The following is a 13,816-nucleotide window of genomic DNA, read 5'->3' as shown; positions in this document are numbered from 1 at the left end:
GCACCCCGGCACTATTAGGTTTTACCTCATATCATGCGTTCCGGCCCCAAAACCCGGACCACACCACAAAAGGAGGGGGTGTATCCATATTCATATAGGATACCCACACCTCCAGGTTGGTGGCAACGCACGAAGCTTCGGAAACCATCCAGGTGCAATTAACCATAGGCAAAACTGCTCTACAAATTGTAGCATGCTACAGGCCACCCTCTCAAACTCAGGAATCCCACACAGCCTTCCTGAAGACACTGGAGGGTATAAATGTATCTCCAAACACCATCATATTGGGTGACTTCAACTACCTGAATATAGACTGGGAACATTACTCAAGTCCTAACTTTCTAGCCCAACGATTCCTGGAGTTCATAAATTCAGATGCCATGGAACAGCTAGTCACTTTTCCCACGAGAGGAGAAAATATACTAGATCTCATTATCACAAACATGGGGACAAAATGCTCCACACCGGAAGTATATCCCTCATTGGTGAGATCTGATCACAAACTAATCTCACTGGAAATCCACATCCCGCCCCCACCCCAAATAAAAAAGACCACAGTGAAGAACTTCTCTAAAGCAAACTTCACACTACTCAAGACTGGTGTGGTATCCTTCAAGGCCCCTGAGCCAGTGGAAACCACAACCCAAGCTGCGGAAGCCCTTACAAATGCCTTCTATGAACACCTCAAGGACTGCATGGATCAGGCAATCCCAAATAAAACCAAGACTCTTTCCACAAAGGGCAAATGTCCAGTCTGGTGGACCCCAGCCATTAACAAACTTCACAATAAGAGGAGAAAGCTATTACATGATAGAACAAAATCCATAAAAGGGAAGTCACCCCTGATCATTATTAGTAAAAAAATACGAGCACTCATAAAATCAACTAAGGCCAATTTTGAGAGAAAAATTGCCATGGATTCAAAGGACAATCATAAGGCCTTTTTCAGCTATGTTAGGAACCTGGGTGGAAACTCCCAGATATGCTCAGAATTAGTCCAAAATTATACAAAAATCACTGAACCCACAGACATTGCCAACATACTGGCAGACAGGTTCAGTGCAAACTTCACCCCCCTCCCCCCCCCTAAAGGAGAGATAACTATCCCAGCAGAGTGTAGCCTCCCAGACATCTCAAATGCGCAGGTGAAAGCTGCTCTCTCTAAAGCTAAAAACACAGCATCAATGGAACCGGATGGTGTCCTCGGCTGTGCGCTACACGAGCTAAATGAGGAATTAAACCCGCACATAAGGCAGCTGTTTAATCTCAGCCTTACCACAGGATATGTGCCCAAGGAGTGGCGTATGGCAACTGTGGTCCCACTCCACAAAGGCGGTGCCTCTACGGACCCTGGTAATTACTGCCCCATAAGCTTAACAAGTCTAGTCTGCAAAGCTATAGAGAGGATCATAATGGAGCTCATAAACAAAGATATAGGGGACTTGCAGACATTGGACCCGACCCAGTTTGGCTTCGTCAAGGGCAGATCATGCCTTTTGAACTTGGTCGACTTCTTCGAAACAGTCACCAAGGCCATTGATGAGGGAAAGGCAGTCCATACAGCCTACCTTGACCTTGCAAAGGTTTTCAACAATACCCCACTGGTATTGTAAAAACCTTACCAGCTTAAATGTAAACCCATATGTCACAAGATGGGTTGCAAACTGGCTTAAGGACAGAACCCACAGGGTTAGAGTTGCTGGCGCTATGTCAGACTCCAAGCCGGTCACAAGCGGTGTCCCACAGGGCTCGGTCCTTAGCCCCCTATTGTTCGGCATCTACTTCTCAGAAGTACAGGCCAACATGGGAGGACTTTGGCTGACAAAGTTTGCAGACGACTGCAAACTGGGCACCATAGTGGAAAGTGCATCGGACACGGATATCCTTCAGAAGGGACTCACGGAAACAGATAGCTGGTGCCAGAGCCATGGCCTGAAGTTAAACGCCAAAAATGTATAGTCATACCCTTCGGGAAAAACAAGGTAACCCCAAGCTACCATATAGGTGGCAATCCACTAAGCACAGAAGAGGTTATCAGGGACCTGGGGACCCAGGTTGACAGTGGCCTTTCTTTTGACACTCACATTGCTAAAGTGGTTAGAAAGACCTTCTACATTGCCCACCTGATCATGAAGGGATTCACATCCAGATCTAGTGAGGTCATTGTTCCCCTGTACTCTTCACTTATCAGACCAATGATCGAGTACAATGCCCCATCCGGGATGTATCGCATCCGACATCTGCAGCAATTGGAGAGACCCCAAAAGTTCCTCACCAAAAGGATAAAGGGACTCCAAAATCTGTCATATGCTGCCAGATTGAAGAAACTCCAGCTCTATTCAGTTGCATACCGTCTGCTCAGAGGTGACATGTGCCTGACATACAAGGCCATGTCCAACCCGGAATTAATGGACATGCTCCACCTCAAAAAATCCAAATCCACCAAAACCACTAGAGCAAGCGACTTAAACCTTAGCACGGATATAAATAGGACGTGCTGGAGGGATAGATTTATCACTCAGAGACTCCCTATGCTGTGGAATAAAATCCCGGTCCATGTGAGGCAGAGCACCTCGCTGGCTCTGTTCAAGAGAAATCTTGACCGGTGGATGGGAGATCGTAGGTTTATCCCAGGAATCATCTCTGTGTCACTGCTGGACAGAGGCACAACAAACTAATGGGCACAGTATTTTTTTATATAAGGGGTGGCGTAAGCCACTAAAATTTGGGCTAGGCTTATAAATGCCTTAGGGCAGATAGCCTAGTATAAACCTATGAACCTATGAACCTATGAACCAAAAGGGAGAACTCTGAACTTATAACAATTGACTTCTATCTGGAAGAAGAGTAATTTTCTTGATGCTTTGTCCATTTTACATGCAGATAGCAATCTTGAAGATCTAGAGAGCACATTCATTCCCTGCCTAAAGATAAAGCAGAATAGAGTGCACCATGACCATCCAGAATGTCTCTTTCTTTAGGAATCAACTGAGCTCTTACTTTGGATCAGCCTGAGGTCTTTGGTCTTTTTGGGTATTAAAAAGAATCTTGAGTAAAATGCATACCCTCTCTGTTCTGGTGGGACCTCCTGAGTTGCTGTCTTTTGAAGAAGGAGTTGAACCTCCTTGACTGCTGCTTTGAGTGAGACTTAGGGTGGTTGGGAAGAGTGACATTGGGGTTTTATGAAAAAGAGAATGAAGTAGCTTCTGGATACTATTTTCCACACCTAAACATCCACTGGAATGGCCCATCCATGCTGAAGTGTGCAAGAAGAGATGTCCCAACCAGAGAACAGATAAAACTTTCATGGGTTATAAGGGCAAAAGCCTCAAAATGACCCTCTATCTCCCTGAATACTGGGACCACCTCTCCTTCTGTGGTGGCTTCTGAATAGAGATCCCTTCTACCTCAAGAACCTCTGTCCTGCTGCTGTCAGTGCTGCAGCTGTTGGAAATGGCAGAACCATACATTTCTAGGCTTTTTCTGATTATGCTGAAATGTCCTTTGATGGACGAAGAGCTTAACCCCAACAGCAGTGAGCATCTTATCTTCCTGTTCACATACAAACAGTCTATCCTTTACTTGCTGCCTAAATAGTGAACTTCCATCAAAGAGGGCACTGATGAAGGCTGCTTTTAAATGATCTAGAAAATACAGAAGCCACAAGCAAGCTTCTCTCATCAGGGTCAGCTTGACCCTATTGATCTGGCTGCTGCATCCGTACAATTATGTAGACAATGTATGGAGAGGGAAGAAATGGTACTCATGTTGGCCACCGTGTGCTCCAATGGAGACTGAAACTCTCCAGCTGGCAACTACTTCAGATTTTCAGCTGCCTTTTGATCAATGTCTCTCTGAAAGTAGATCATGTGCACCATGCAGTTTAGCTCTTCAATGGAAAATGTACTGGACGCATATACATGCTTCCTAAGCCTAGCCATCATCCTAGACTTCTTTTTAGGAGGATGGATGGCCTTGGCATCTTCTGGGATGTCCTTCATAGTAACTGTAGCCACTATGATGGAGTCAACAAGAAGTGTCAATCTTTTGGAGTACAATATCTGGTCTTCTAGGAATGAGCTCGGCTATATCTGTCTCTTTCCAGACCTTAATGCAGACCATGTCTACAAGTTTGTCCGGGGAAGGCACTATCCATGCAACTGAGAGACAGGAGTTATAAACCACCTGTAAAATCTGTTCCTCAGGGGAAGTGGGGATGTACAGATCAGGATCCCCTGTGCCTCATCACCTCTAGGATCTCATTAAAGAATGGATACTCAGAAACCTAGCCTTTCTGGAGTGGAAGACTTTGAAGGGGAATCCAGGTGCTTCCTCCTGTACATCGTCTTTCTTGGGGGGGGGGGGTTGAGTGGAAGTCTTTATCAGAATTTCCATAGCAAGAGTGACCTTCAGATCTCACCAGCGCTGGTCTACAACTCCTCTGGTCCTGCGTGAGTCTTGATAATATTCAGTTTAAAGGTGTTGACTCTAATGGTATCTAGAGGCAGAATCAGCTCCACAGACAAAATAGGTATGAAACAGCTCTGTGCAGCTCCTTTCAGCATCGAGCTATCCATTGAAATATCCAGCACTAATGGCCTCTGTGCCAACAGTGTTAGTACTGAACTGGGAGGCTCCACTCTGACAGTAAGCACTGAGGGCTCTGGATATAAAGCCAGATCAGGGATCATCTGGCCCAAGAGTTCAAACACCAAGCAGTCTGACATTGAATGGCACCAAAGCCAAGGGTGCCAACACTCTGCACCAATTTCTCAGGCCCTAGTAACCACTGATGCTGGAGGACACAGTGTCAAAGTTACCACAGCCAAAGTCAATAGTGTCAGAGATGGGAGATCTATACAAGCCAACTGATCCAAAATGTGAGATGTTGCAGATTCATAGTCTACCAGAGCTGGGACCCAGCCCAGTGGCAAAAGAGTAGACAGGGTGGCTTGCAGAAGGTCTTGGTCAGCAGTAAGAGTTGGGGATGAGAGGATACCATATCAGACGTGAGCCTTAACAAAGGCCAGCTTCATGCACTCCCAAACTAGCTTGGCCAGACTGTGGAGAGACCTGGGTGACCTCTTGGAGGGTGCCAAGGATGGCCTAGAAGAAACTAACAAAGAAATTTCTTTCTCAAATGAGAACCTGCCTGAACATCTGTAGGGAGAAGAAGCCTCTGTAATCCCTGAAGACTCCTGTTTTGAAGCTGAAGAAGATCTAGTCTGGGTCACTATAGTGACAAATTCAGGAGAAGCAGCCAGAGAAGACACTTTAGAGACTTTGGTTGAGCTAGTATCTCTAATATTGGCAGATCTTCAGCCTTTCACTTTTTTTTTCCCTGTTCTTATGCCCATGCTGCTGTACTGACTAACAGATTATATACATACTGACAGCATTTGTACACAGTGCTATTCAATAAGTTGGAATTTTTCCTGCATTGCTGTCTCAGTAAGAACATGCCAGGTAGTCACGAATTCTGATGAATTGTGTCCACTAGTACTATACCTGAAAGGCAGTCTGTGGTGCCTTGATATAATGTACTGGGTCAATAAACAATGACGTTTATTAGCATGGATGCTGCCTTTGGCACAAGTGTAGTGTACCCACACTGTAAATGTAAAGTAGAGATTCTTTAGAGATCACGTGAATCACTTGTTCGTGCTGCAGTTGACAAGTGTACTGGTAAGTTACTCACAGTGTGGCAAAATTGTTTAGTAAGTCATGCTTCTGTTCAGTGTGCAGACCATCTTTATTGTAAAGTACATCCCTGGGATGTAAATGTCTGAAAAGTGACAAAAGCAAGGAAAGCCACTGAATAGATCCCTGCATGGACCTTAATGTGAATGAATATAAGGGCAAAACTTGGGGATGAATAAGTTGATAAGAGTAGAATGTTTCAAAGTAGTAGTCAAAAACGAAAGTTATTTACTTACCATAATGATAGAGCCATGTTGTCTCATTTTCATCCTGCTCAACATTTGGGTTGTTGGATCTAATCAGATCCAACCTCAGGACCTTCTTCCAGAGCTTCTGATCTGAGGCTCTAACTCCTCCCCTACCCATAATTCCCTTCTCCCTTCTAAGCTACCTGAGATTGAGTTTGCTGGCTTTTTCCAAATAATATATCTATTCCTGTAAAAACTGTAGAAAACTGTCGGTGTCAAGGCTGACGTAACTTTTTGAACAGACAGGGTCTTAGTTTGAGGTCTGTCCGAGCACCAGAAGGTACAAGACAATTTAGATGGGGATGGAGGGAGGGATGTTAAACTGGACAAATCTGAGACAAAGTACATAACTTTTGTGCCCGGTTTTGTCTATTTCCTATTGATTTAATATTTGGAACGGATTCCCAAGCTGCATAAAAGACACCTGGGTGGTATGAAGGAAGAACATTCCAGAATATAGTGGAATCAAAAGATGCATGTGCTCTGGATTGCACATGCAGTGTATAATGAGATACAAATATGTGATCTGTGGACAATGTTGTTGCTGCGCAAATGTCATCAATGGGAACTCTCTTCATGAATGCCAGAAAAAGTAGCTATTGCCTTAGCGGAATGGGTTTTGGTTTCATATGTGGGGTAAACCCTGGTCATTTTATATAAGGAAATAGAGTCCAGCAGTCATTTAGAAATTATGACTTTTGATATATTTCTTTCCAGTTTTACATTAGAAAAGGATACAAACAGATGATCTGACTTTCTTATATCCTTAGTACGTTGCAAGTAGAACTTGAGCTGTTTGTGTACAGAGTGTTTAGCAGTTATTTCCCTTTGTTCAACAAACTGGGCAAAAAAACTTGTAAGTCAAAAAACTGATTCATATTTGCTTCAGAAGTCCCTAGCTGATAACACAGAAATCTCCTGGATCATCTATGTATCTTTATATGATAGCAGCCGTCCTGAAGAGCTAGAGATCACATCCAATCATCCTTACTCATCACTGGTAATAAAGACCGCACTGTGACCATCTGGAATTTTGCCCTGTCTCACAAATTGATTGAGGTGACTGAGGTTCAAAATTGATCTGAGGTACCCTGTTTTCTTTAGAATTAAAAAGAACCTGGAATAGACTCTGAATCCTAATTGGTCTGAGTGGACCAGCTGGATGACTTTTTTCTAGCAACTCTGAAACTTCTATTGCTGTAGATTCCAACTGACTGCGTGGAATATCAGGAATCTTTAATCTGTTTTCGTAAAGATACAAAAAGAGGATGGAGTAGCCTTTGGTGATTATCCTTACCATCCAGGAATCAGATGTAACATTTTGCCAGGCTTGTGGGCGTATGTTTAAGCACCCTCCCAACTACCTTCAGAGTGAGGCAGCTGGGTACCCCTTCAGGAGCAGTGATAGGATTCCTTAATAAAAGCACAAAGACCCTGATTATGCAGTCCACCTCTGCCTCTGTGGGTACACCCATTCCACTTACCACCCCCTCTGCCTTGGGGGGAGTGTCTTCTTGGAGTGTCTTAGAGAAAACCCAGTCATTTTCTGAACTACATTTTCTTGCCACCCCTTTGGTTCCTGGAATAGAACCTTTCAGGGGTGCAGAAATGGATTCCCACAGTAGACAGTGTCTCACCATTCTGCTCACTACTATTAAGTGATTCATTAACTTTTGTTCTGAAGAGGGTGGCATTAATAAAGGATGCCTTGAAGCTTTCTGTGAAGTCACACAGCCACATCCTGGTATAGCAAAACATGGTAATGCCTGTGGCAGCTGCTCTTGCTGTACCATTTGTTGTATTACAGACCAGGTGCACAACTACATTACAGACTGACTGCAGGGTAGACAATTGTGTGCCCACTGTTTTTTGAACATCCATTGACAAGTTACCCGAGAGGGACTTGGAAATCTCACTGGTCATGTCCTTCTGAAAACGACTCACATGTGAAAGGTAATTCAGTGGTCTGAGTGCAAAAGCAAGTGAAGCATAAGTCCATTTCCCTAGTCTGTCCAATGCCTTTGACTTTCTGTTAGGGGGATGAGCAGAAGAACTCTCCTCAGACAGCTGTTGCTTTGTGGCCACTGCTACTACTATGGCATCTACTGGAGGTCTTTTCATCCACTGTCTTCGACCACTAAAATCTTGTCTGGCTTTTTGCAGACAGATTTTGCCGTGTCAGAGTTCTTCCATGACCCCCATGCCATGAGATCTATAAGGACATCTTGGGGGTGAGAACCACTCAGGACATAGATAAGCAAGTTCTGAAAGCTTTGAGGAATGCAAATTCATCTAGAGAAGGGGTTTTGGTGGATCAACCTCCCTTACTCTTCATCAGTTCTAGGATGTCACCAAAGGTGACATCTTTTGGGGGGTCTAGGGGAACCTTTACCTTCATCCAAATCCATGACAGACTCAGGAGAGGAGTCTAAGTGCTTCCATTTGCATGTTTGTTTCCTAGGAACTCACCTCTGTGTTTTTTTCTGGAGAACAAGCTGGAATTAGACTTGGACCTTGAATCTCAAGTACCTTAGGCTATAGGTTCCAACTGTCCCTGTCGATCAGAATGAGAGGAAAAGTCACAAGATCCACTGGGAGTTGGGACAGATTCAAATTTGAGGTCTGCACCTGCTTTCTTCGTCAAGCCAAAGCCCTTTTAACAGCCTCGAAAGCAGACGTTGTGACAGGAACTGAGGAAGTGATCCCCCAGCAAAAGACTCAGGAACTCTTCTAGGTCCAAAAGAGGTTAGCTCCAAGGATGACCTCAGATCCAAGCTACTGACTATTAAACCCCTGAGATGAAGAAATGGCATTGAAAACCTCAGTGTCAACTCCACCACTGGGAAACTGCCATTGACTTTTCTGCCCCAAGATTCATTTCGATCAGATAAAATCTGGATCAAGGAGGTAAGGGATGAAGTCAACTCTGAAGTTCCTAGAACAGTCAGATCCATATGGGGTGTGGAAGAAGGGTTTGGACCTAAGGGAACTGGATCCAAATGATAAGCCAGTACCAGAGGAAAAAGGTGGCAGGGTCACTAGGCCTGTACCGAGAGTTCCCTTTGGGGACGGTGCTCAGAAGACTCCCTACTGGATCTGTGTCCTTATGAATTTCCTTATTATATGGTCAGCATCCATTTCAGTAAGATTTCTGGTGGATCAGACCAACCTCGATGATGAAGGGCTTGGAAAGATGTTTCTCCTGAAAAATAGGTGAATAGAGCCATGGGCTCATTGGCTCCAGTGAAAATCTTTCACAAGGAGAGGAAGTTCTAATCCAGCTAACTGATGGATCTGACTGCCTTGGTGTTTTAGATACCAGACCTGAAGGATCAGTTGGATCCATGGACCTTTTCCTTGATTTTTTGGATCTCTTTTCCTTCAACTTTTTCTATTCAGATTTAATTAATTTATTTATTGTGTAGACTTCTTTTCTCTGTGCTTTTCTTTGCATGTGTCTCTTTCCTTCTTTCTCTTTTTTTCTGTCTTTCTGCTAAAGGAGGCTGATGCTGGCCTTCATTCAGAAGACATAGCTCAAGAGGCAAAAGTTGAAGACCCTGTCTAAGTGAGAAGTAATTCTTTTAAAATAAGTTTCTCTTTTCTGCCTTGAACAGCCCTAGTCCCAAAGGTAGCACAAATGTCACAGTCAGCCTGCAGGCTGGCAAGACCTAAACAATGCACACAAAGAGAGAGAGTGGATCTTGAGGAAGACTTTTGTGTCCGCATGCGGAGTACTTTTTAAATCCTTGAGGTTTGTCTGAGATCAGAAAAATTGCTACAAACACAATAATCACAATGTTTCAACAGACACTTAAGTCTAATTATAATACAGATAAACGTCTTTTGGCTTTTCCTGGTTAGGGGTCGCCACAGCGGAACTCCGGTCTGCTCATGATTGGCAGTGGATTTTACGGTGCCAAGTTGCCAGCCCGAAGCCCAACCTTCAACGAAGGCATGCCTATTCACACTCACACATACCTGTATGTCTTTAACATCACTCGACCATGGGGAGGACATGCAGACTCCACACAGAAGGCGCTCCAGCCAAGAAATGAACGGGAGAACCTCTTGCTGTGAGGTGACAACATTAACCGCTGGACCACTGTGGCTTTATTCTAATTATAATACAGTTATCACACTTATATTAAGATGTAATACTACAGAACTATTTAGAAAACACAAAAAAACACAACACTAAACCTGAGACTATAAATCTACAAAAATCCTACAATTACCTAACAGCTATAAACTACACTAAGTATCGTAAGCAAAGAGTCAAAGGGAGCTAAGATAGAGAAAAACACTTCCACTTATCGTGAAAACTCAGAGCTCTCGGACACACGTCTGGATGATTCAGGCAGCAAACGAGATAAGATCTGAAGTAACTTAGAAGTCAGAAATGAATTATGGGTGGGGAAGAATCCAAAGTTCTGCAAGAAGGTGCCAAAGTTGGATCTGATCGGATCTGACAATCCCAATACAGAGTCCGACAAAAACAGACAACATTGGATCATTAGGTTTTGCCATCTCCATGACACAGAGGGATGGGGCCTTGACTATGTTCCTGCAGACCCAGATTCAAGTAGCAGCCCAGGTACTGAGCAGCCACTAAGGAGAGACAGGCATGATGAACCATTGCCTGCTTGCATGTCCTAGGGTGGGGCTTAGGGAAATACTGCTAGGTGCACGTCCTGCTAATGAATTTCTGGAGACCAGGGAGTTAGCAGGAACCATCCACTTCAGACAGTAGAAAATAGCACCATGACTTGCAGAAGCAGATGACAGTCTCATGCAGCACCCATTGCATGTCTCTCTGGTCTCTAACACTGCACAACAGGAGATGTTTTAAACAGTACTAGAACAATCTTCAAGTGCTATCTTGATAATGGCTGCACCACAATCATCTTCTGGAGGGAAAGAATGGACACAACTGCAGCAGGTGATTGGATGGTCAACAGAGAGAGGGGGCCACAAAAAATGATCACATTAAAGGGCCATCTAGACATAGTAAACACTATACCAATGAGTTCCCACACCACCTGCTTAGTATCACATGTCATGCTATGGCATGAACCAGTAAGACTTCTAAACCGATATGATGAGCACAACGAACGTTATATACGATTATGGGATCAGAAAACTTTGCAAAGCGAGTTTTCGCCTGAGTTTGTGTAAATGACTGAGAATAAAGAATGACAAATATTTTCAACAAACTAAAGGTTTCCAAAATTGAAAAGTTTTTCATTGGAAATCGGTGGGAGTCAACATAGATGTTAAAGCATCAAGCAGTAGTATGACAATCAAAGAATCTGTTTTCCAGTAGTAATGGGTGAGTGCTCCATTTTTAAAATGTTTTAAATCTTGTTGAGCTTTGCTTCATTGTTCAAGTCATATCTTACATCTTGTTAAATTTTTTTTTTGCAATTTGATTTTTATTAGCATTTTTTGAAACACACTTACAATTTAAATTACAGAACACATAAAAACAAACAGGCACAGAATGAGTAATTGGGTATAATTAGTAATACCTGCATACCAACAAGTACAAACAGTCCAGTGTTACAGAAGGAAGTAATTGCCTTCACTATGCAAGTGCTTAGTAGTTTAACATAGAATAGTGAGAGGCAGTAAGTTAAAATACAGGTATTTGATATTCAACTATGATGATGTGTAACCATGCATTTAAGACCTATTTGCTTTAGCTATATACATTATATACACCCAGCTGTCACTACGTGAGAGGGTTTTAATATAAGGAGGTTAGTTGTTAGTGCATACACAAGGGTAAGAGAAAGTATGGTAATAAGGTTTCTATTGTGATCTTTCTTAGGTTAGAATGAAGACAGAGATTAGAGATGAGAAGTATCTGACCTAGTGTTAAGACAGCAACGGAGGTGGGTGTATTAGGTGAAAGAAAAGTAAAGATCAGCCCAAAAGAAAGAGAAGGGAGGAGAAAGATATACCTAGGAGCAATATTATTTTAGAACTTGTATAAGGATATTCCAATATCTTTGAAAGTAATTTATTTTCTTTTTGATAGTAGTCTTCAGTTTGCTTGCAATACATATTGAACAGCCATTGACTGGAAGTCTTTCCAAGACAATTTGGATCTGTCTAACCAATTTAATGTAATGTGAGTTTTGAGTACCGCACAGAGTGTCACAATAATACGTTCATTTTCAGATTTGAAGGGACTAGGGAATATATTTAAAATCACCATTTCCCAGGATAAGGTTGACTTCATGTACCCTATTTTCTCAAGAAGTGCTCTTAGGGAGCACCACAGTTTGTACACATTTTTACAGGACCAAAATATATGAAGTATATCTGCCACTGAGTTGGGGCAGAAATCTTGTTAAACTTTAACTCGTTATTAGAAAACATTTCTTGATTCTTGTTATATATTAACTTATCGCTAGGTATGGCTAACAAATACATTTCAGTGTCTAATATTAAAAGAAAAAATGCAAGTGTTTATGTGACAAAATAAGAACATTACAGAATATACTTTTATCCATTTGTTCAGTGTTAGGAGGACATTTCCTGTAACAGAAATAGACCATTAAACATATTACTGGAATATGGGAAAAATAGGAATTTATTTCTAATGGTCACATATTCATTAACTCAGAGCAAAACAAAACATATTTCAGCAGAATTCTGACCTGGAAATTATTAATATTACTGCTGTTGCCTTTGTTTTCCCTGTTAGTGATTTACTGATATACATGTTCAGTATTTATTACCTGAAGCTGTAAATCTGAATCAGAATCTTCATAAATGCGACGTGCTACACCTCCATTTTCCAAAGCCATCGCTTCCAGTAAATCATAATCAACATCATAACCAAATCCAAGGCAGTACAGTGTATAACGTTGCTTAATGGCATTTTTAACATTCTTTCTGATTTCATTTTTGTCTGTAACCCCTGTAGGTTTTAAAAAAATAATGTTAAAAATAAAACAATTCATTGAATTAGCTCTTGTAAATACAACTTTTTTGGGCTGCAGACCTATAGATCCATATTTCAAACTATATAGTTATCTTTAGAAACTAACCTTTTGTTAAACAGAAAACACTACTCTATCTCTTGTCCTGCACCCCCCCCCATGTGCATGCAGAGACTTATGATCTGATCATAACCAAACTTTTTATACGTTCAAGATGGAGATATCAAGAAATTCAATGCGACAGTGGAGCAACGTGAAACTTTGAGAAGGCATCTTGAAACCCATGTCAAGATCATAACAAATATGTTATGAGTGGGGAATCCCAATCATAATTTTTAGTAGAGCATGAAGGTTTAACCTCCATGAACTACCAGATACAGAAAAAAAGTATACAAGCTTGAAGTGTTTTATAGCTCTAAAATCCATAAAACACTTAGCTCTACAAAACAGAGAGCGCTGGCAGAAGATAACGGATCTTCTGATGAATGAAAACTTTAAATGAAAGTTGTTACACAATTTACTCTTGACAGCAAATTGTAGTACAGCTTTTAAAGCTGCTAACATGCTTTTGACTCTGTTCTGTTATGCTCTAACGAGAATACAGCTTCATAGCTCTGAAAGGAGATTAATAAGGTTATATTTTCCCCCAAACATGTATTATATATGTTTAAAAACAAGTAATCTCCGTGGTATTCCCCGAAGTCTCAAAACAACCCACTAAACAAGTATAGTGGCTCCAAAAACAAAACAGTATAAGAATTTTCTCTGTGTGGAAGATTTTCAGTTCCTATATCTCTAGTTAATCACTGTATATTAATCAGATCAGACAATAGTATTAGAAGTAGCAAACTTAAACTCGTCTTAAGTAAAAAAAAATAATAAAAAATATATAATTGTACAGAATTACTAAGTATTCAA

At 41.8% G+C, this 13,816-nt stretch overlaps 1 protein-coding gene across 1 annotated transcript in view; it reads right to left on the bottom strand.

The window, feature by feature from the left end:
• The window catches only part of LOC122806145 (inter-alpha-trypsin inhibitor heavy chain H3-like), a 1,222,311-nt gene that overhangs the window by 533,037 nt on the left and 675,458 nt on the right, over nt 1-13,816 (bottom strand). The window contains exon 10 of the mRNA XM_044076382.1: nt 12,695-12,876. Within this exon, the coding sequence (XP_043932317.1) occupies nt 12,695-12,876 (182 nt within the window). The remainder of the gene's footprint in view (nt 1-12,694; nt 12,877-13,816) is intronic.

This window comes from Protopterus annectens, chromosome 7.part0 (assembly GCF_019279795.1).
Source record: "Protopterus annectens isolate FY-2018-M chromosome 7.part0, PAN1.0, whole genome shotgun sequence".
Taxonomy (NCBI): Eukaryota; Metazoa; Chordata; order Ceratodontiformes; family Protopteridae; genus Protopterus; species Protopterus annectens.
This window is presented reverse-complemented; position numbering and strand designations above follow the sequence as displayed.